The sequence below is a fragment of the Setaria italica genome, chromosome VII (genome assembly GCF_000263155.2).
Source record: "Setaria italica strain Yugu1 chromosome VII, Setaria_italica_v2.0, whole genome shotgun sequence".
In the NCBI taxonomy this organism is placed as follows: Eukaryota; Viridiplantae; Streptophyta; class Magnoliopsida; order Poales; family Poaceae; genus Setaria; species Setaria italica.
In genome coordinates this window covers 19,624,523-19,643,946 of record NC_028456.1, presented here as the reverse complement: position 1 = coordinate 19,643,946, position 19,424 = coordinate 19,624,523, and the positions used below count along the sequence as shown (strand labels likewise).

The 19,424-nt window shown below is 49.8% G+C and overlaps 3 protein-coding genes and 1 pseudogene across 3 annotated transcripts; all 4 read right to left on the bottom strand.

The window, feature by feature from the left end:
* Nucleotides 1-2,664: 2,664 nt before the first annotated feature.
* On the bottom strand, nt 2,665-3,205 carry LOC101755494 (annotated as a pseudogene).
* Nucleotides 3,206-5,187: 1,982 nt separating this feature from the next.
* LOC101774390 (non-specific lipid-transfer protein) lies at nt 5,188-6,019 on the bottom strand. Its single transcript, XM_004975533.2, has 2 exons — nt 5,621-6,019; nt 5,188-5,447 (listed from the first exon to the last, which is right to left on the bottom strand). Exons 1-2 carry the CDS (start codon nt 5,946-5,948, stop codon nt 5,431-5,433), a joined length of 345 nt encoding a protein of 114 aa, XP_004975590.1. The 5' UTR covers nt 5,949-6,019; the 3' UTR covers nt 5,188-5,430.
* Nucleotides 6,020-8,567: 2,548 nt separating this feature from the next.
* LOC105914812 (non-specific lipid-transfer protein) lies at nt 8,568-9,437 on the bottom strand. Its single transcript, XM_012847545.2, has 2 exons — nt 9,058-9,437; nt 8,568-8,920 (listed from the first exon to the last, which is right to left on the bottom strand). The coding sequence occupies exons 1-2, from the start codon at nt 9,377-9,379 to the stop codon at nt 8,904-8,906; spliced, it is 339 nt and encodes a 112-aa protein (XP_012702999.1). The 5' UTR covers nt 9,380-9,437; the 3' UTR covers nt 8,568-8,903.
* A 1,670-nt stretch (nt 9,438-11,107) lies between these two features.
* Nucleotides 11,108-12,409, bottom strand: LOC101773992 (copper transporter 6). The gene has a single exon (XM_004975532.3). The coding sequence runs from the start codon at nt 11,936-11,938 to the stop codon at nt 11,393-11,395; it is 546 nt and encodes a 181-aa protein (XP_004975589.1). The 5' UTR covers nt 11,939-12,409; the 3' UTR covers nt 11,108-11,392.
* Nucleotides 12,410-19,424: the final 7,015 nt, after the last annotated feature.

Here is a 19,424-nt window from a genome sequence, read left to right as displayed (position 1 = left end):
GAGTTTAGGTAAAGGAAACAACTATAAAACTTGACTAGCAACCAGCTAAGGAGGAATGCGAGGTAAGTTGGGTAGCCTCGCAGGGAGCTCCTATCCAATGTTATCTCAATCGTATAAGGACCAGTTCATTGAGCAAGTCTTTCTAGTGTGTAAGTCCAACCATACAAGCCAAAAAGGTACAGCCTTCGGGAGTGCCTATTTATGTGAGGACTTGATTCACACCCCACTATAGAATTTAGTAAACCATCCCAAGGGGCCACGGTGGACAACGAATGGACTAGAGAAGGACCTTCGCATAGTTCCAGGTCTGGCCGGCATGGGTCATTGGTTGAGGTTAGGAGGACCTGTTTTTATATCATGATATGATGCATCTTTTCCTAGGTTTGTCCTTGAGTTGACGTTGAATGGCCCCTGTTTAGACCCTAGTGTTGTCCGTGGATGGAGTTAGAGGATGTCGTTCAGAGATGGATGCCGGTGGGTATGGATCTTATAGGGTAGTACCGCCAAAGGCCTTGGCATGGGCTACCCGATCGTATGGGTAAAGTGTACGAGCTCTGCAGAGTTAATTAATATATTCAAATAGTCGAGGTTCTCGGTCAAGAACTCACATTGTCAAAGCTCTCTTTGATTAGTCACACCCTTCTTAGTAAAAGTAGAGAATAAGGGGCGGATGGCCATGCTTTTGAAATAAGCATGATCTTGACGATCGTTGCCATTAAAATATGGGAACTGGCAGGGGAGGCTTTATTTCCTCCTCCATAGCCAAAACAACATTATAATTATAACAACTCCCTTTTAAAAAAGCCCCAACGATGTTACACTTTGCATACAGATAACTTTCTGCATAAAACCCCAGTCATTCCTTGATTTACCTTATGTGTCATTAACTTTTCAATGTTAGATACTTGCTGAGTATTTTTGGCAAAAGTACTCAATCTTGCTTATTTTGCCAGGTCATTTAGGGAGCCATTTTTTGTCTTTCCTCCGCGTCTTGATTCCTGCCTACTACTCCTTAAAGGTGATGATACACCAGCATAATTCCTTCTCTTATCTCTTCTTCTACTTTGATGATCATTCCGCTTAACGTTGGTGCCGGATTCTGGTCTAGGAAATGGCACTCTATTGCTTGAGTGGGGACACCCGACGGGCGGTCCCTACAATAGCTCCCTGAAAGATACCAGCAAGAAGGAGGAACGACCAAGATCACCAGGAATAATGAAAACATTTCCGCAGGTGTCATGAGCTAGCGAGTCGTGGCTTGGTTATTACCTCCACACTTGTAGTTGATGGGACGGTCGGCGATGTTGTAGCGCTTGGGGATGGTGATGGCGACCTCGGGCTTGATCCGGCACTCTAGCGGTGCTTGACGGCATGATGGTGCAAAGGCTCTCCCAGCTCTACTTCCTGATGGTGCACACCGTGCTGTAGTAGTAGGTTGATGTCGCGGAGCTCGGATTCTATGCTGTCGACGCGCACGGCGCTAGCCTCACAGCCATACTGTCCGGCAGCGTTGCCTCGCACTCGCCTATGCCCTCAGCGACGCACGCGGCAACGGCGACGAGCAGGATAGGGAGCACAAGGGAGTGCTCCTATCCAACGTTATCTCGATCGTATAAGGACCGGTTCATTGAGCAAGTCTTTCCAGTGTATAAGTGCAACCATACAAGCTAAAAAGGTACAGCCTTCAGGAGTACCTATTTATGTGAGGACTTGATTCACACCTCACTACAGAATCTAGTAAACCATCCCAAGGGGCCACGGTGGGCAATGGATGGACTGGAGCAGGACCTTCGCATAGTCCTAGGTCTGGCCGGCATGGGTCATTGGTTGAGGTCCGGAGGACCTGTTTTTATATCATGATATATCATGATATGATGCATCTTTTCCCGGGTTTGTCCCTCAGTGGATGTTGAATGGCCCCCTATTTAGGCCCCAATGTTGTCTGTGGATGGAGTTAGAGGATGTCGTTCAGAGATGGACGTCGGTGGGTATGGGTCTCGTAGGTAGTACTGCCAAAGGCCTTGGCATGGGCTACCTGATTGTATGGGTAAAGTGTACGAGTTCTGCAGAGTTAATTAATATATTCAAATAGCCGGGGTTCTTGGTCAAGAACTCACATAGTCAAAGCTCTCTTTGATTAGTCACACCCTTCTTAGTAAAAGTAGAGAATAAGGGGTGGATGGCCGTGCTTTTGAAATAAGTAGGATCTTGATGATCGTTGCCATTAAAATATGGGAACTGGTAGGGAAGGCTTTATTTCCCCCTCTTGGGCCAAAACAACATTATCATTATAACAACTCCTTATTAAAAAAGCCCCAATGGTATTACTCTTTGCATACAGATAACTTTCTGCATAAAACCCCGGTCATTCCTTGATGTACCTTACATGTTATTAACTTTTCAACGTTAAGATACTTACTGAGTACTTGTGGTAAAAGTACTCAATCTTGCTTGTTTTGCCAGATCATCTAGGGAGCCAGTTTTCGTCTTTCCACCGCGTCTTGATTGCTGCCTGCTACTCCTTAAAGGTGATGATACATCGACATAATTCCTTCTATTATCTCTTCTTCTACTTTGATAATCATTCCGCTTAACGCTAGTGTCGGATCCTGGTCCAGGAAATGGCACTGTATTGCTTAAGTAGGGACGCCCGAGGGGCGGTCCCTACAATAGCTCCCTGAAAGATGGAAGCAAGAAGGAAGAACGACCAAGATCACTAGGAATAATGAAAACATTTTTGTAGCTCCCTGGAAGATGGAAGCAAGAAGGAAGAACGACCAAGATCACCAGCAAGAAAAAGGAACGACCAAGATCACCAGGAATAATGAAAATATTTCCGCAGGTGTCATGAGCTAGCGAGTTGTGGCTTGGTTATTACCTCCGCACTTGTAGCCGATGGGGCGGTCAGCGATGTTGCAGCGCTTGGGGATGGTGATGGCGACCTTGGGCTTGATCATGGCACTCTGACGATGCTTGACAGCATGACGGTGTAAAGGCACTCTCGGCTCTGCTTCCCGATGGTGCACACCGTGCTGCAGCAGCTGGCTGATGTTGTGGAGCTCGGGTTCTGCACCGCCGACACGCACGGCGCCAGCCTCACAGCCATCCTGTCCGGCGGCATTGCCCCGCACTCGCCCGTGCCCTCAGTGACGCACGCGGCGGCGGCGGCGAGCAGGATAGCGAGCACAAGGAGACCACCCTTCATCCTCGTCACACTAGCTTGGCTTGCGGGTGAGGGAGGGAGGGAGAGACAAACCAAGCTTCAGCCATCGCATATCTAATATCTTCATTCCTGGCCTTGTTTACTTCCCAAGTTGGGAGTTGCAAAATTGGCATTTTGCCATAAATGCGACACTGTAGCGTTTCGTTTGTATTTGTGAATTATTGTCCAAATATTGACTAATTAGGCTCAAAAGATTCGTCTCGTAAAGTACAATAAAACTGTGCAATTAGTTTTTGATTTCGTCTACATTTAGTACTCCATGCATGTACCGCAAGTTTGATGTGATGGGGAATCTTCTTTTTGCATAGTGTCAAAGTTGGGAGTTTGGAGGGAAGTAAACAAGGACCTAACTTAGTAAAAGATGCCTGCCTTCCCAAAGGACTTTTTACTGACCACAAAACGACGCCTCTCATTTTTCTGTCTGCTGTTGGACGGTCGATCACTCGATCAGGCACTGTGCTCGTGTTGTCGTAACTGCTACCTAATTCCGCGCGATGAGATGCAAAAGCCGTGCTGCTTATTGTCACGGCTGCACCGCACGCCAGCTCCCTTTATGACCGAGCAGAATCAGAGTACAACACCGGATGAATATGCATGATTGCTACAGTACCGCATAGTAGTGAACATACAAAGTAAGGTATTAGACTATTTCTACAAAAATATTCATTACAAGACTACACCGATAACTTCTTAGTAAACTTTTTGGACTGGAACATGCTAAGAAAAGTATAATGAAATAGAAAGATCAATTTATGAGAAAATATTATGATACACTGATCCCAAGATTATTAACCCTCTTATTGACAATGAACTCGTATCTTAGCTACACCTGATATTTAACCGCACCAAGTGGATACGTTAGTTGAAAAATCAAGTATGATTTGGAAAATATATATTTCTTGATTGTTTTGTAGCATTTTCTTAAATTTAAAGCTAATTATTTTGCAAAAGTGGGAGATAGTAGTCCGCTAAATTTGGAACAAGCATGCTTTTGGAGGTGAATGGTAAAAACAATGTTGACACCTTGTGGCATGTAATTACTTCAGTACAACCTTCAAGAGTATATGTTGTAATGAAACAACCTGAATTTCAATTGCAAGACAAAATTGAATATTGGACTTATATCGTGATGATTGTTTTATTGTAGGTGTGAGACCATCAGAGGCTATTCCATGCAAGGTAAGTCTTTGTTGGTGTCAAATGAACGTAGCCAAATGAGGGATGTACTTGCCCAAGTGACCCCATGCATGGGTTCTTTATATTGTGGAGATGGGAGGATATTTTTATTTCACCCTTAGTAGGAATAAAAAGAGAAATATGCCCCTAGCTTATGCACATGGGCTAGGCTTTTCGCCAACAAAGTAGCCCCTTAGGTGCTAGGTTTTTGGTGTTACAATAAAAACTAGTAGGCACAACACATGAAAAAGCCTAGAACAACATGATACTTTTGGCGGTGAGAAACGCTCCCATGATTTCATCTGCGTGTAAGCCTCGCTAAAAAAAATCATTCACGCAACATAGTAGGAAAAAGGGTGTGGAGAAAGTACACTTTACGGATCTAACTATATATATAGAAAAGCTAAAGACTAGACTCAAGATTATCTTAGAGTCTCCTTAGTGTTGACAGGTTCTTGATGACGAAGGATAGAGGCTCTTGTTACATCCCATATTTTCTTGTAAGATGTTAAATTGTGCAAAAATCTCAAATTTTAAATCTTCTTGCGTGAGGTGTGACAATCAATCAAACCCAGGCCAAACTAATTTAAAATGTCCTCAATTTAAGTTCAGTAATCCAAACTTGTGCATTTAAATCAGTTCATGAGTGCATGTATGATTTGGATTTTTTGTACTTTCTGTGGATTTGAATTTCAATCACGATCTGTTTAGTTGGTCGAGCACCAAATTTTCAGTTCACAAACGGTGGAGATGTGAATCATTGCACAACGTCTATCTTTCAATCAGACTTATCGAAAAAAACCATTTTTATTTCGACAGTGCAGGACTACATCTCTGGACCCTGAACAGAACTACATGGAGTACGTATCTAGTGATACACTCATCATACATTCATGCTAGAGTTCCACATGGATGGTACTCGCAAGTCTCGTTTATTGGTAACACAGACACAGAATCACAGACGGACACGACGACTTCGTGCTTCGGTAATTTTCGGACATGTTATGCATCAGCCCTGGAGTCATCACTTCTCATGGCAGAGTGTAGGCTGTAATACAAAGATGAACAATTGGTTAGTGCATTGTGCCGCTGGTAACCTGGTACTGCTGATGGTAATTCTCTGAAAGATCGAAGCAACAAGTGAAGAAAAAACTAAGATCATCAGGAACAATGACAAACTGTTGTAGGCGTCATGAGCTAGCGAGTCATGGCTTTGCTTACCTCCGCACTTGTAGCCGACGGGGCGGTCGGCGATGTTGCAGCGCTTGGGGATGGTGATGGCGACCTCGGGCTTGATCCCGGCGCTCCTGGCGGTGCTGGACAGCATGACGGCGCAGAGGCACTCCCGGCTCTGCTTCCCGATGGTGCGCACCGCGCTGCAGCAGCCGGCTGACGGCGCGGAGCTCGGGTTCTGCGCCGCCGACGCGCACGGCGCCAGCCTCAGCGCCATCCTGTCCGGCGGCGTCGCCCCGCACTCGCCCGCGCCCTCGGCGACGCACGCCGCGGCCACGAGCAGAACAGCGAGCACAAGGAGACCACCCTTCATCATCGTCACACTAGCAGGCTAGCAGCACCTACGCGCTTTGCTTCTTCTCCTGTGATTTGCGTGCAGCTGCTTGAGCTGATGGCTTCGACATGCTGCCGAGCCGCTGCTTATATAGCGGCGTCGAGAGTGTAGCTGTAGGCGTGTAGCGGCCATCAACCGACGCCATGATGGCCGGAGGCGACGGTGCGGCGAGCACTAGCGCGCACCGTCCCCGCGGCGTGGCAGCACGGGGCGCCTCGTCCAGTAGCGTCAGGCAAGCTCGGCCACGCATCTCGGCCGGCTCAGTGCGCGCCGGTGGGTGGCCGTCCCCGCGCGGGTCCATGGCGCTGCAGCAGCTTTTGGGCCGGAATTCGAGGAACAGAGTCTGAACGCCGTGGCAATGGCGCCGCACGCATGGCACGTCGGCGTGCCCGATCGGCGATGATTTTTTAAAATTTTAAACATTTTTAAATAATATTTTAAAAATAACTCGGAACAAATATTTTCATCTCGTGACCCTTTTGATCACACCGGCCCGCGTGACGTGACAAAATAACATTATCACACCACGTGCACTGGTGTGACAAGCCTGCCACGCTTGCGCGGCGAGATGACATGGACTCCTCTTGTAACGCCACTGCATGTGGCGCGACAACGTGGTTCTGTCGCACCACTTTGCATGGCATGATGAGAGCAGCCTATGTCATATCGTCGCGCTAGCGTGGCAGGCTCGTCACGTAGTGTGACAACGTTATTTTGTCGGACCACACGCCGGCGCGACCAAAAGGATCACAAGATGGAAATATTTATCCGGAGGGGTTATTTTTAAAAAAATTAAAAAAATTAAAATTAAAAAAATTCCGGATCGGCATGCGCGGTCGCTTTGAGAGCTTGGGAATTGGAAAGGGCGTGTGAAATGGCTCCCTGACCCAGTCCTGACTGGGTCGTTTCAGTGGACGCCACGGAGTGATGTTGGTTGCTTAAAAGTGCTTCGTCTGCGCTCATTCTAGCAAAGAAAAATTAGCAGCAAGGGTAGTGGTTCCTTTTGTTTTGTTTAGCTGCTGGAGGTGTCGGTGGTGGTGTTAATAACATTTGCTTAAAGGGGGCACTCGCGCAAACGAAGCGCGCAGCTTTTTAGTTTAGTTTGCTGTACCATCTAATATCTTCGCTTCCTTTCTTTCAGCTGGGGCTAAAACAAAGTTTCGTTCAATAAACAGGTTGTATATCAGTGCAGTCATGCAGCCTAACTGCCTAGCTCGAATTTTTTTTTCATACCTCACTGGACCGTCATGATATCTAAGGTTTTCGTTTTGTGGATCAAATTTGCAAAATAGAGACCTATTATTTGGCATATCCGGAGCACCGTAAAAGGAACGCGTATATTTTGAAAAAAAAAACATATACGCGCGCGCGTGATTGTGAAGAATGAAGTAAGACAGGGAAGAAATCTTAAGCAAAAGAATGGGCCGGTCCTTTCGAGAGAGAATTTTGACAGCCCAAAAGGCCGAAACTGAGTCAACCACGCGCGAGAAATTGGTTATTTCCCATGGCCCAGTTACAGAGTTGTCTTTCCCAAATCCCAGCCCGTTAGAGGAATCTCTTCCTGGTGCAGTGGACTGTACTCGTCGTGAAATGCAGACTGGCAGTCAGCAAGTGTGCCATCTGTAATTCAAAAGAAAAAAACAAAAATCGGGCGCACGGATTCACGTACCCTCCCACCACGGCGACCACGCACACAAATAACCTTTGATAGTCATGAATACAAACGCGTAACTAAAAAAAATGCGGTAGGAGTATATGCTGAGCAGCAAGGTACGTTACATGATGCCACGTTTACAGATTACACCACACAGTACATTCCATAGGAAAAAAAAACGATAGACAGGCAATGGCCATGGCATTTCGGATCATGGATCGACGGCGTCCAGAATTTCAGATGCCGACAACACAGAACAACACATTTTTTTTCTTTAAAACATAATGAAGCCACCAAACAGCAACGCCCAAGCCACGAGCTCACGGTCGGGACGGGGCCTTACTCTGCCTGGTGGCTGACGCGTCGACCCTGATCCACACATATCAGGCACCCAATGTCAGAGACGAGTACGTCACCCTCTCCCGAGGACGAGGAGGGTGCATCTGCTCTGCCTCCGCGCGGCGGGGAGCCGAGCGCCTGCCCCGGCCACGACGACGGCAAGCAAGAAACCGCTAGCTTTGCGGTGAAAGAGGATCTGTTATCCGTAAGAAGGCCGTGGTGGCACGTCCGCACCCGGCACGGCTGGTGTGTTTGGACGCATCAGAACCTGCTGGGATGAAAACGGATCGAATTCGAATGGATATACGTGGATACGAATACAGATAGTTATTTGTCTTGTCAGATCGAATTCGGATACCCTCCATTTGAATTAAGTATCCGGATTTGGTACGGATAGATACGAATATTGAATGTCCGAATTGAACTATCCAAGTGTTGTGCCCCCGGTTGTCCCAAACTCCCCGTAAGCGATCCGCAGCGCCGTGAAGAAAAAGATGCGCGAAGGGTGGTGGCTCCATCATGTTTCGTCGTTGTTTTTTCTTCCTCGAGGATGATGGTTCCTTGTTTTCATCTCGCAAAAAGAAATATTCGTTGAATATAATACTAGGCATGTCATTTATTCGATTGGTGTGATACAAACGGAGGAGGTACTACGAGTCAGTGCACACAAGCATCTCTAACCGAGTTTGTCCAAGAAGCTAAGACGAGTCTTATTTCGAGGATGCAAGACTACATCTCAGGGATCCCTGACGGCTGACACTGACTACACTAGAGTACGTATATCTATCGATACACTCGTCACGCTGCAGCTTCGACATGGATGGTAATCTCCAGTCTCGTTTAGTGACAACACACACATGCTCTGACACGTCACCATCACACAACCTCGTGCTTTACTCATACTGGGACGGATCGTGCACCGGTGCTCGAGTAGTTCTCGCAGCTCATGGCAGTGTGTAATCTGTTACAAAGAATAGAAGAAGTATCAAACGCTAACTCTCATTTATCTGTTCTGCCAACCGTTATTGAAACAAAGAAGGGAAGGATAATCAAGGTCACTAAAATTAATGAGTTGACGCTGCCGCTTGAATAAATTACCTCCGCACTTGTAGCCGACGGGGCGGTCGACGAGGTTGCAGCGCTTGGGGATGGTAATGGCGACCTCGGGCTTGATCCCGTGCTTCATGGCGGCCTTGGACAGCATCACGGCGCACAGGCACTCGGGGCTCTGCTTCCCGATGGTGTGCACCGCGTTGCAGCACCCGCTCGACGGCGCCGAGTTGGGCTTCTTCGCCGCCGACTCGCACGGCGCCAGCTTCTGCGCCACCTTCTCCGGCGGCGACGCCCCGCACTCGCCCTTGCCGTCCGCGAGGCACGCCGCGGCCAAGACCATGGCGACCACCAGGAGGAGCCCCCTCATCGTCACGACGCGGCAGCTCGGCTGATCAATGGTCACCACTAGCAGCGAGGTGCTTGCTTCTCTTGAGACTTGTGTGTGGTCTCATGGCTGCAGCGCCGCTGCTGCTTATATAGCGGCGTCGACGCTAGTGACCGGGTGGCCTCATGATGGCCGGAGTCCGGAGAGGGATCGGTGGGCCGAGCACTAGCGCGCACCGCCGCGGCGGCGTGGCGGCACGGGGAGCGTTGCCCAGTAGCGGCGCGCTACCTCTCGGCCACGCAGCTCAGCTCGGCCGGCTTCAGTGCGCGCTGAACAAAGTTCGAACGCCATGGGCATGGCTACCGGGCGCCGCGCGCGCATGGCACGTCGGCGTATCCGGTCGGCATGCGCTGCCGCTTTTGGGAGCTTGAAAAATTGGAAAACATTGCGAAGTGGCTCTCTGATGACTGATCCCGTAGTTTGGGTGGATACCACCGTGTGTTGTTGACTTTTTGTCTAAGTGCTGCTGCTGCGCTATAATATATGTCCTTCCAATAGGATCTAACTTAGTGTCATTGAATTCTCTAACAACCCAATTTTTATTGCATCATCACTGCTAAAGAATTACTCCCTCCGTTCCAAAATGCAGGTTATTTTGGTTTTTCTAGGTATATAGATTTTGCTATGTATCTAGACATAACCTTATATTTAGGTGCATAGCAAATCTAAAAAATCCAAAACGATCCACATTTTGGAATGGAGGGAGGGGGGGTTGTTTGTGGCTAACAGTGGTAGTTAATATTTGAATTATAGTTACTTCCACAGTTTTTTTCTACCACTGTAACTAAAGTGCAAACAAAAATTCCTACGTTATAGAAAGTTATTACACACTCTTCAGCAAAACATAAATCTTGACATGAATTCTAGACACTAAAATTGAGTTGTTGGAAAACTTTATTAAACTTAGCTTTTTTTTCTCCTCATGACTTAACAAAGCATTGAACACATTAACATGTACAATCTTTAACTTTCTGTCTGTCTTTAAAGTTATATCCAGAGATATATGAAGCTCTCATACGAGAAATAAATTCTAAACTACTAGTTTGTAGCACACATTACAAAGTGCGCGAACAAATCTAACTGTAATGTTGAGTGGATACAAGATTTTATAAGTTCCATAAAGGAGTGAATTTAAAAAGTGAGTGAGTGCATATACCCCCACTGACATAACAATCCAGATATCTCTATGTCTAACGTCTTTGCTATGCACCGATATATATACGAAATCTCACCCATTTCTGATTTTTTTCTTTCACAAGATAGATTATCAGGCCATCACAGTTGGTATTAGAACCTTCTAAACTGTCACGAGCTTAATTGAGGATCAAAACGAATGGGAACGAGCACGTTACCAATTCCCATATCCACATGACATCTTGATATATTCGGCCACCACACGAACACAAATAAACACTAAGCCACACCGGGACACATTCACACATCATTATGGTACTATTTTTAAAAATGAACCAGGAGATATGCCGATTATATTAAAAAAAGATGAATGTTTAGATTGAGCAATAAAACAACAACACAACCCAGCATGTCAACAGTTGACACATTCATTATGGTACTACCAGCTTGCTGCATGCCTTGCCTGCACAGCTGCACTAGACGTGTGCGTTATGCACGGGCAGCACGTCTGAACCAGGAAGCGCCATTAGCTAGCAGTCAGCAGCCCACCATATACTACCGCATAACACTTCACCAGATAGCACAACAGTTGACATTATCAATTATCATTCACCACAGAAATACTTTCTTCGATATAAACACAGGATACAGTAAATCAAGTCACTCTGGAAGTTCTCTTAGCAAGGGACATCATGCCATCTTCCAGCGTAATCCATGACACAGAAAAGAACAACGAGATGACAGCCATGGCAACGGCATTCCGGACTTGGAAAAGAGTATCCATAATTTTCAGATGCCTACAGCAAAAGACAACACGAGACAGCCATTAGTTTAACCCCCCAACTGCATTTGCACTGCAGCCTAGGCCTTGGAGCCATCCGGGGCAGCGGCGAGCTCACGGTCACGGGCGGCGGCGGCGGCGCCGCCACCCCCAGGGTGCACCCTGCTGCGCGCGAGGAGGAAGCCGAGCGCGTGCCCGGCCACGGCGGCGAGCAGCACGCCGCCGTTGAAGGACATGACGGCCAGCATGACGAGATACGCCGTCCCCATCCTTGCGGCGTGCGCGGCCGTGAGCAGCGCGGCCGAGGACGCCGGGGCGCCGCGCCCGCCGTCACGGCCCGCGCCGGCGGCGCCGCGGCGGGCGACGCACCGCGAGGCCGCGGCGAGCGCCTCGGTGAGCGCGGCGAGCGCGAGCACGAAGAGGAGGCAGAGGGCGTAGGCGCCCGCGCCGCGCGCGCCGGGCCACCCCGGGAACAGCACCACCGCGCGGTCGCCCCAGAAGAAGGTCATGTGCATCATCCCCATGTGCGAGCCCGCTGGGGGTGGCGCCGCCTTGCCCGCGTGAGCGCCCCCGTGCGGCGGCGCCATCGCCATCGGGCCCATGCCGCCGTCCCCGCCGCCGGCCATGCCCTTTCGCTGCTGGATCCTGGCTGGGTGGACTTGTTGTGTTGGCTGGCTACTAGCGCCCAGCCCCGGCGAACGGATCTCTATAACCAAATCCTATCGAGCAGCGAGGCCGGACGAGGCGGGGACTGGGTGGACACGGGCGGGGGACGCAAGGGGACGCGCGCGAGTACGTGACGTGATATAGTGGTGGCTGGCCACGGTGGGGGTACGGGGAAGGACTTACTGAAATCAGGGGAATCGCGAGGCGGGCACGGCGAACAGCGAAGCAGGGTTTGGCCGGCCTCAGGCAGCGCCCGTCTCGTGACTGAACAACTGGGCAACTGGCCTAGGAGCGCGGGGGACCCGGCGGCGGGCTGAGCGGTGGAGCTGCCGTCAGGGTGCACGCCGACGACGTTGCTGCTAGAGTGCTAGTGCAAGGTAGGCGCCTGCGGTGGGGCACGAGCGATGGCCCCCGCCTGTCGGTGGCAGGTGCAGCGGCTGTATGGACGGAGCCATGGAGGAGCGTAGGCTAGTTTATCGCTTTGGAATCTAACGATGGCAGCGTATTTAAAGTCGATTGTAACAGGCATCTCGGTGTGAGCTCCGTGCGGAACCTTTTCCGGTGCAGTAACTGTGCATTGTTGGGCGTGTTGAGCTGATGCCAAGAACCTCCTGCCGGAAGCATCTCGCCTCACGCACGCGGTCCATTCGCTTTACCATTTTCTTGAAGGAAAAAAAAAACTGTTCATTCACTCCAGCTCTCGAAACCGAACATATGATCTCTCATCTCCAGCCTCTCCGATCCGATTCTACACTGATTTGTGCGGAACCTTTCCGGTCCAATAACTGTGCATTGTTGGGCGTGTTCTGCTGATGCCAAGAACCTGCTGCCGGGAAGAAGCATCACGCTTTTCAAAAAAAAGAAGCATCACGCTTTTATTATTTATGTTCCATACTTGATAATTATATATCTTTCGTGTAGTAGTTTTTGACATATCAGTCTCAGCTATTTCCTATAATTTTATAGATAAAATATTATATAGAACTTCATGGGTGGAATCGTGATGAACAAAGCTAAGTAAAAGATGACCCAGGACATAATTAGGCGCTTAATATGTTGTCTAGAATTTAGATCAATTATTTATGTATCTTAACGACCTTAAATGAAAAAAAAAATCAAAAACTACAAAGTTGTGAATCTCGTCGAAAGCAGCAATTTTCATATAAAAAACATCTTCATCCAAGTTCATATGAAAAATATATGATTTTTCTAAAATCAGAACTTGTCAAGATAGTGTTGTCACGCTGGCGGAAGTGGCGTGACAAACTTATCACGTGGAATATGTGATGGAAGACACTTTCCATGCACTCCGATGTGGCGCACTTTGTCATGCTATTGCATGTGGCCCGACAGAGTGTTCTTGTCATGCATGCGAACCGACATGATCAAAAAGTTCAGATCTATAAATATTTGTACGGCGGTTTTTTAAAAAAATATTAATTATTTCGCAAAAAATATTAAGTAGGAAAAGTTTGAAAAAATAAAAAAAACTGAAGAATATACAACGCGCGCGTTAGAACACTTGCGACCCGATTAGCACGTATCCCCCATCCGCTTAGCTATATGTTCTCTTGTCCTCTATGCTTGGAGAAAAAAAAAATGTTGTCCTCTATACAGCGAGAGAGCCAACGGCAAAAGACCCACGTCGTATAGTTCGCGGCCTAGTCTGTTCCTGGCCGGTTCATCTGAGCGGGCCTGCTCGTCAACACATCGGAAATCCTATCCATCTACTGAAATATTTTTTTAAGTACATGAGATTCGTGCAAATATTCACGCCCGTTGAATCACCACCACCTAAACCCTAGCCTCACTCCCTCCCTCCCCTGCTCCCTCCCACCCCTGCCTGTGCTGCCACACCCCACGCGGGTCCCGCGCCACGGTGCTGCCCTGCCGCTTCCCTCGCCGACCCCTGCCTGCGGTGTGCCGCCGCCCCGACCCATGCGCCTGCCGCCGCGGCCCTCGTGCCGGCTCGCCGGTCGCGCTGCCTTTCGCGCACCGCCGCCGGAGAAGAAGGCGCGGCCGGTGGTGAACTTTTTCTAAAAAGTATTGAAACAATTCTTTACAAAAAATGCTGTCAACTTTTCTTTAAAAAAATGTTGGTTCAACTTTTTTCAAGAAAACGTTGGTTAACATTTTCTTGAAAAATGTTGAGGTTCAACATTTCTAAAAAAAATATAGATTCAACTTTTTTAAAAAAATATTGGTCAACATTTTTTATCCAATATTTTTCCAGTTGAAATGTTGAATGGGCCATCATCAGTTGGACCTTGGTGGCTTTGGAGGGGAACGGAACTGCGAAGCTAGCTCTTGCTGGGATTTATAATCCAATCACTTAACCATCTTCCGGTAGATAATATGAGCTCCCAATACACAAGCCGAAACAACACAAACGTATCATCAACGGAGGGCTGAAAAAGCCGAGTTTGATTTTGACACGACTTGTGCGCAAGACAACCACTACTGAAAAATTGAGTATTCATCCCGAGCCTTAGTACCGGTTGTTTATTGGCCCGGTACTAATGTGAGCATTAGTACCGGACCTAACAGCTAGTCCCCGAGGAGCCCCCTAACCCCCTTTAGTACCAGGTGGAGGCTTCAACCGGTACTAAATGGCACAAATTAGTACCTATTGAAACCTCCAACCGGTACTAATGTGCCTGAGAGCCTTTAGTACCGGGTGGAAGCTACACCTAGTACTAATTGGTGGGTGGGGATCCGAAATTTGGTCTTCACTGGATTGAAGTCCGCACGCGTCCGCTCCTCTCCCCATCTGCTCGTGACTCTCCCTCTTTAATTCTCCCGAACGACCTCCCTCTCTCTCCCTTCTCCCCCGATCCCTTCTCTTCCCCTGGTCCCTTCTTTCCCCGATCCGCTCCTCACTGGATCCCATTCCAGGCGCCCCTCCCCTCCTCTCATGGCTGCCTCTCCCCTATCCCCTCCGCGCACCCCTCACTACGACGCCGGTGAGGAGTGGCAGCGGGGCAAGGTGAGGCGACAGGACGGCAGTGGGGGAGCACAAAGGTGGAGTGGCGGGTGACGGCGCATGGAGCAGCAGCGGGCGACAACGCGTGGAGCAGCAACGGGCGATGGCGCGTGGAGTAGTGGGATATGCAGCGCGGCGCGGATCTGTAGGTCGGTGCGGTGGGAGAGCACGGAGGTGCGGCGGGGGTGCCGGTGAGGCGCGGCGGCGGGGCTAGGTGAGGTGACAACACGGCGGTGGGGGAGCGCAGAGGTGGAGTGGCGGGTAATGGCGTGTGGAGCAGCAACAGGCGATGGCGTATGGAGCAGCGGGATCTGCAACGCGGCGCGAATCTGCAGGCCGGCGCGGTGGGAGAGCACGGAGGCGCGGTGGGGGTGGCGGGATCTGAGGGGTGGCGGCGCGGCAGGACGAGGTGCGTGGCCTCACCTCTCTCTCTTTCTCTCTCTCTCTCTCTGGGCGATGGCGGCTAGCTGGGCGAGGGGGTCGCGGGGGAGGCGAGGCGGCAGGGACGAGGGCTGGGACCAGGGTCGACCGATGAGGAGGAAGGGTGGCTGGCGGTGACAAAGACGAAGGGTGGCCGACGGTGATGAAGACGAAGGGCGGCTGGCGGTGATGCGGGGGCGGCAGGGACGAGGGTTGGGACCAAGCTCGGCCGATGAGGAGAAAGGGCGGCCGACGGTGACGAAGATGAAGGTTGGCCGGCGATGACGCAGGGCGGTCGGGATGAGGACTGGGACCAAGCTCAGCCGATGAGGAGGAAGGGCGGCTGGCGGTGACGAAGACGAAGGCCGGCTGACGGTGACGCGGGGCCGGCAGGGATAAGGGTCGGGACCAGGCTCAGCTGACGAGGAGGAAGGGCGGCCGGCGGTGACGTGGAGGAAGGGTGGCCGGCGGGGACGAGGAGGAAGGGCGGCCGGTAGTGACGCGGGGGTAGCCGGGTGGGGTCCCTAAATTAGTACCGATTGGTATAAACAACCGGTACTAAAGGGCTTTAGTACCAGTTATTTGACTCGGTACTAAAGCGGGTTAAAGGGGATTTAGAGCAACTCCAAGAGTGCCCCAAAAAATTCTTCCGCAAAAAAAGATATTGGGGGCTATGCTAAAATTTTTTTTCCCAAAAACATACCAGGCCATAGCAGATCGCTAAAAACTACTCCTCAATAATTCAAAACAGGCCACGTCATCAGATTGGGCCCATTAAGATCAGTTGATGTTTTCTCCAGTACCGTGTCCAGCGCCGTCCTGCATCCTCCGAGTGACGCATCCTCCGAGTAACAGAGGGTGACGGCACATTACAAATGTTGTAATTGTTCTGTTCACTTTGTCTTAATTCATTGCTAATCTCGGTACCCATCTGTGTCATGGCCAAATATGGTTGATTTTATTTATCTTAGATCTTTCTTCCTCAAGGCATCACGCCAGACCTGCACTCCGGTGTGGGAGGAGAGGGGCAGGGAACATGATCTTCTCAGAAATGAAAATGACTATTTGATCAGCTAAATCTGTTCAGGTCGTTGGCGGAGTACTTTGTCCCGGCGGCGGTGGACGGCGACGTGGAGCACAGCGATGCTGCCGGGCTGCAGGGTGCGCTCGATCTCGGCGGCGAATCGGTCCAGGTAGAGCGCGTGGTCCAAGTCAGTGGAGAACTGGAAGAGGAGGGCTGCGCCGGTGCCGGAAGAGGAGGGCAGCCGCCGGCTGGAGATGGCCACCACCGCTGGAACCAGCCGTCGGGAGAGGAGCGTGCCAAAAAAAAGAGAGCGGGAAGGGGGCATGGGAACGGAGCTCGGGCGATTGGGGGAACACCGCGCGTCGCAAAAATATGCGGGGTGAGGGGGTATTTTTTTCGTCGCCAAATTTTTAAGGATTTTAGTTGGACCGTTGGAGTTAGTTTTTTCTTTTTTTTTTCTAGAGTAAGATTAGTAGCTTCTTGGAGTTGGTACCGAAGACTCATTCCCCAACAGCGAGAGCAGCATTAACCCCTCATGCAGTCATGCGGATCCTAACAACCTTCCTAACAAAATCAGATTCCAGCCGTCAGACTGTGTCCCATCCCATGCCACCTCCGCGCAGATGGAAGCCTGGGCAGCCTACTTGCTGCCGCATCTAGGCCTGCAAACCTACAGCGACGACACCGAGGATGGCTCCTCTTCCAGCGAGGAGCTGCGCCACTCGGTCTCGACCGGGGCGCGGTGGCGGCACTCGTACGGCGACATCCTTCCTCTCGTCACCGGCGGTGTCGTCCCATGCGGTAAGCCACGGCACGCTAGCGGAGGCGGAGGCGACGACGAGCAGGCCGACACGTTCCTCCGGCGCTACGAGACGGCGCCAGGCTACGTGAGCTTTGAGGACATGAGCGACACCGCGGCGTTCCGGGACAGTAGCGGCCGGCCGCCCGAGGCCGCCATCAGCGACCCGCTCGTGAGGTCGGCGTCGCGGCTGTACGCGTGCGAGGCGTTCAGGCGGCTGCAACCCCGGCGGCAGCGGTCGCCGGGGCCGCTGGGGACCCACCGGGGCAGCGCCATGCACGGGTTGGTCAAGAAGTACTGTGCACCCCTTCTTCGGTTTTATCGCGGGCATCTTCTGTTGTGCGATCCCGAATTTTTTTTATATATATATTTTTTAGTATTTTGCAAAAATATATATCCTAACAAAAAAAATTGCAAATCTATAACTATACCGCTATTTGAAACGGCAGAAGATGTACTGTAGCAACCTACCACCAGTTGAACCGGCGGTAACTTCCTTCCTCTGGGCCATACACTTTCAAATAATTTTAGTTATGATGTTTTGAAAATGTACTGTCCAGAGAAGGAAAGTTACCACCGGTTCAACTGTGAACCGGCGGTAGGTTGCTACAGTGCACCTCCCGTCAACGGCGGTATAGGTATAGATTTGCAATTTTTTATTAGACTATATATTTTTGCAAAATACTAAAGTAAAAAATAGAAAAAAAAATTCTGCGATCCCCTCGTGATGAGCGAGTCAAATCGATCAGTGGGCCAGAAGCCCAGATTAGGTTCGGCTAGTTAGCTATTGATTCTTCCTTTAGTTGGCATTAGATCTTAAAAGCTAATGACATCAAGTCTGTAAATAGGCAAAAGCTAATGCTAATTTGCTAGTTATTTAGTGATTGATTGTCATGATTCACATGGTAGCAAGTTTTCGTTTTCCATAGATCTATCCTTCCTGCACTTTTGTTTTAGAAAAATTCAACTAGAAGCAATCGACGGAAGCATGAATCGGCAGCATGCATGCAGCAGCACGACCAGATTATATATTGTGAGATTGTGTACTGGATTTATATGCTAAATGGGTGTGTTGTATTTCTTTCTCTAGAATCTAGTAGCTACTAGACGGTAACTTCATCATGCTCTATTTTTTTTTCTGCCAAAACGATTAAGGCTAAAACCTCGTGGTGGCTTTTCTTTTAAGAAATAATCATATTTACAGCTTATGCAACCATTATTTGGATCGGATAATTCTGTTGGAATCAACAACGTTTTCATAACTCAACACATGAATCGTGGGAGTAAATTGTTACTGACAATTTGAACAAAAAATTTACAAGAAGCAATCTATGTTTCTAGTTGAACCTACAAGTTTTGTCCATATATAACTCATCTATGTTCAAATCTACACGTGGAGCGTGCGCCGTTTTTTGACGCCTAAGTTTTGGCGGCGGTGCAGATGCGACTGTGATGAGCTGTGACTAGCAGCCAAGCACGCTAAGATATTATCAAAGAAGATTACGTATGTGCACCACACTTTAAAAATTATTTCCTTCATTTTAAATTGTAGGTCAGATGAATCTAAAAAATTAAAACAATCTACAATTTAAAATGGATAGATATTGTAGGTCAGATGAATCTAAAAAACTAAAACAATCTACAATTTAAAATGGATAGATAAAAAGACGTAAGTCGAAGAAGAGAAAAACAATTCTGAAGTGGTGGCACCCGCCGCGCTGCCGAGTCGAGGCCACGCTAGTCGTAGCGGGGCTGGAGACCTGTCGATCGCACCTGTAGCGCCAAATATAAACACGCGTCTCCTAACAACTTTCCAATACCCTAACTATACTCATCTACCCATCTAATCCGTTCTCGCCGCCCGTTGCGCTCGGCGTCGCATGGACGGCAGCCATGGCGAAGAACACGCAGCCGCTCCTGATCACCCACAACCACGATGATACCGGATCATCCTCCAGTGGGGAGCTGCGCGGCGGCGAGGTGCGGCGGCAACGTTCCTGCGGCGACTTCCTTCCCATTGGAGGCGGCGGCGGCGGCGGCGGCGGCGGCTCATCCTCTTCCAGCGGGGAGCTGCGCGGCAGCATTGCCCGCCCGGGCGAGGCGCGGCGGCGCTCCTGCGGCGACCTCCTTCCCATCGGAGGTGGCGGCAGCGGCTTTCCCCGTGGCAAGCCGCGGCACAGGAAAGGAGGTGACGAGGCGGCGGAGGGGGCAGTAGGTTAC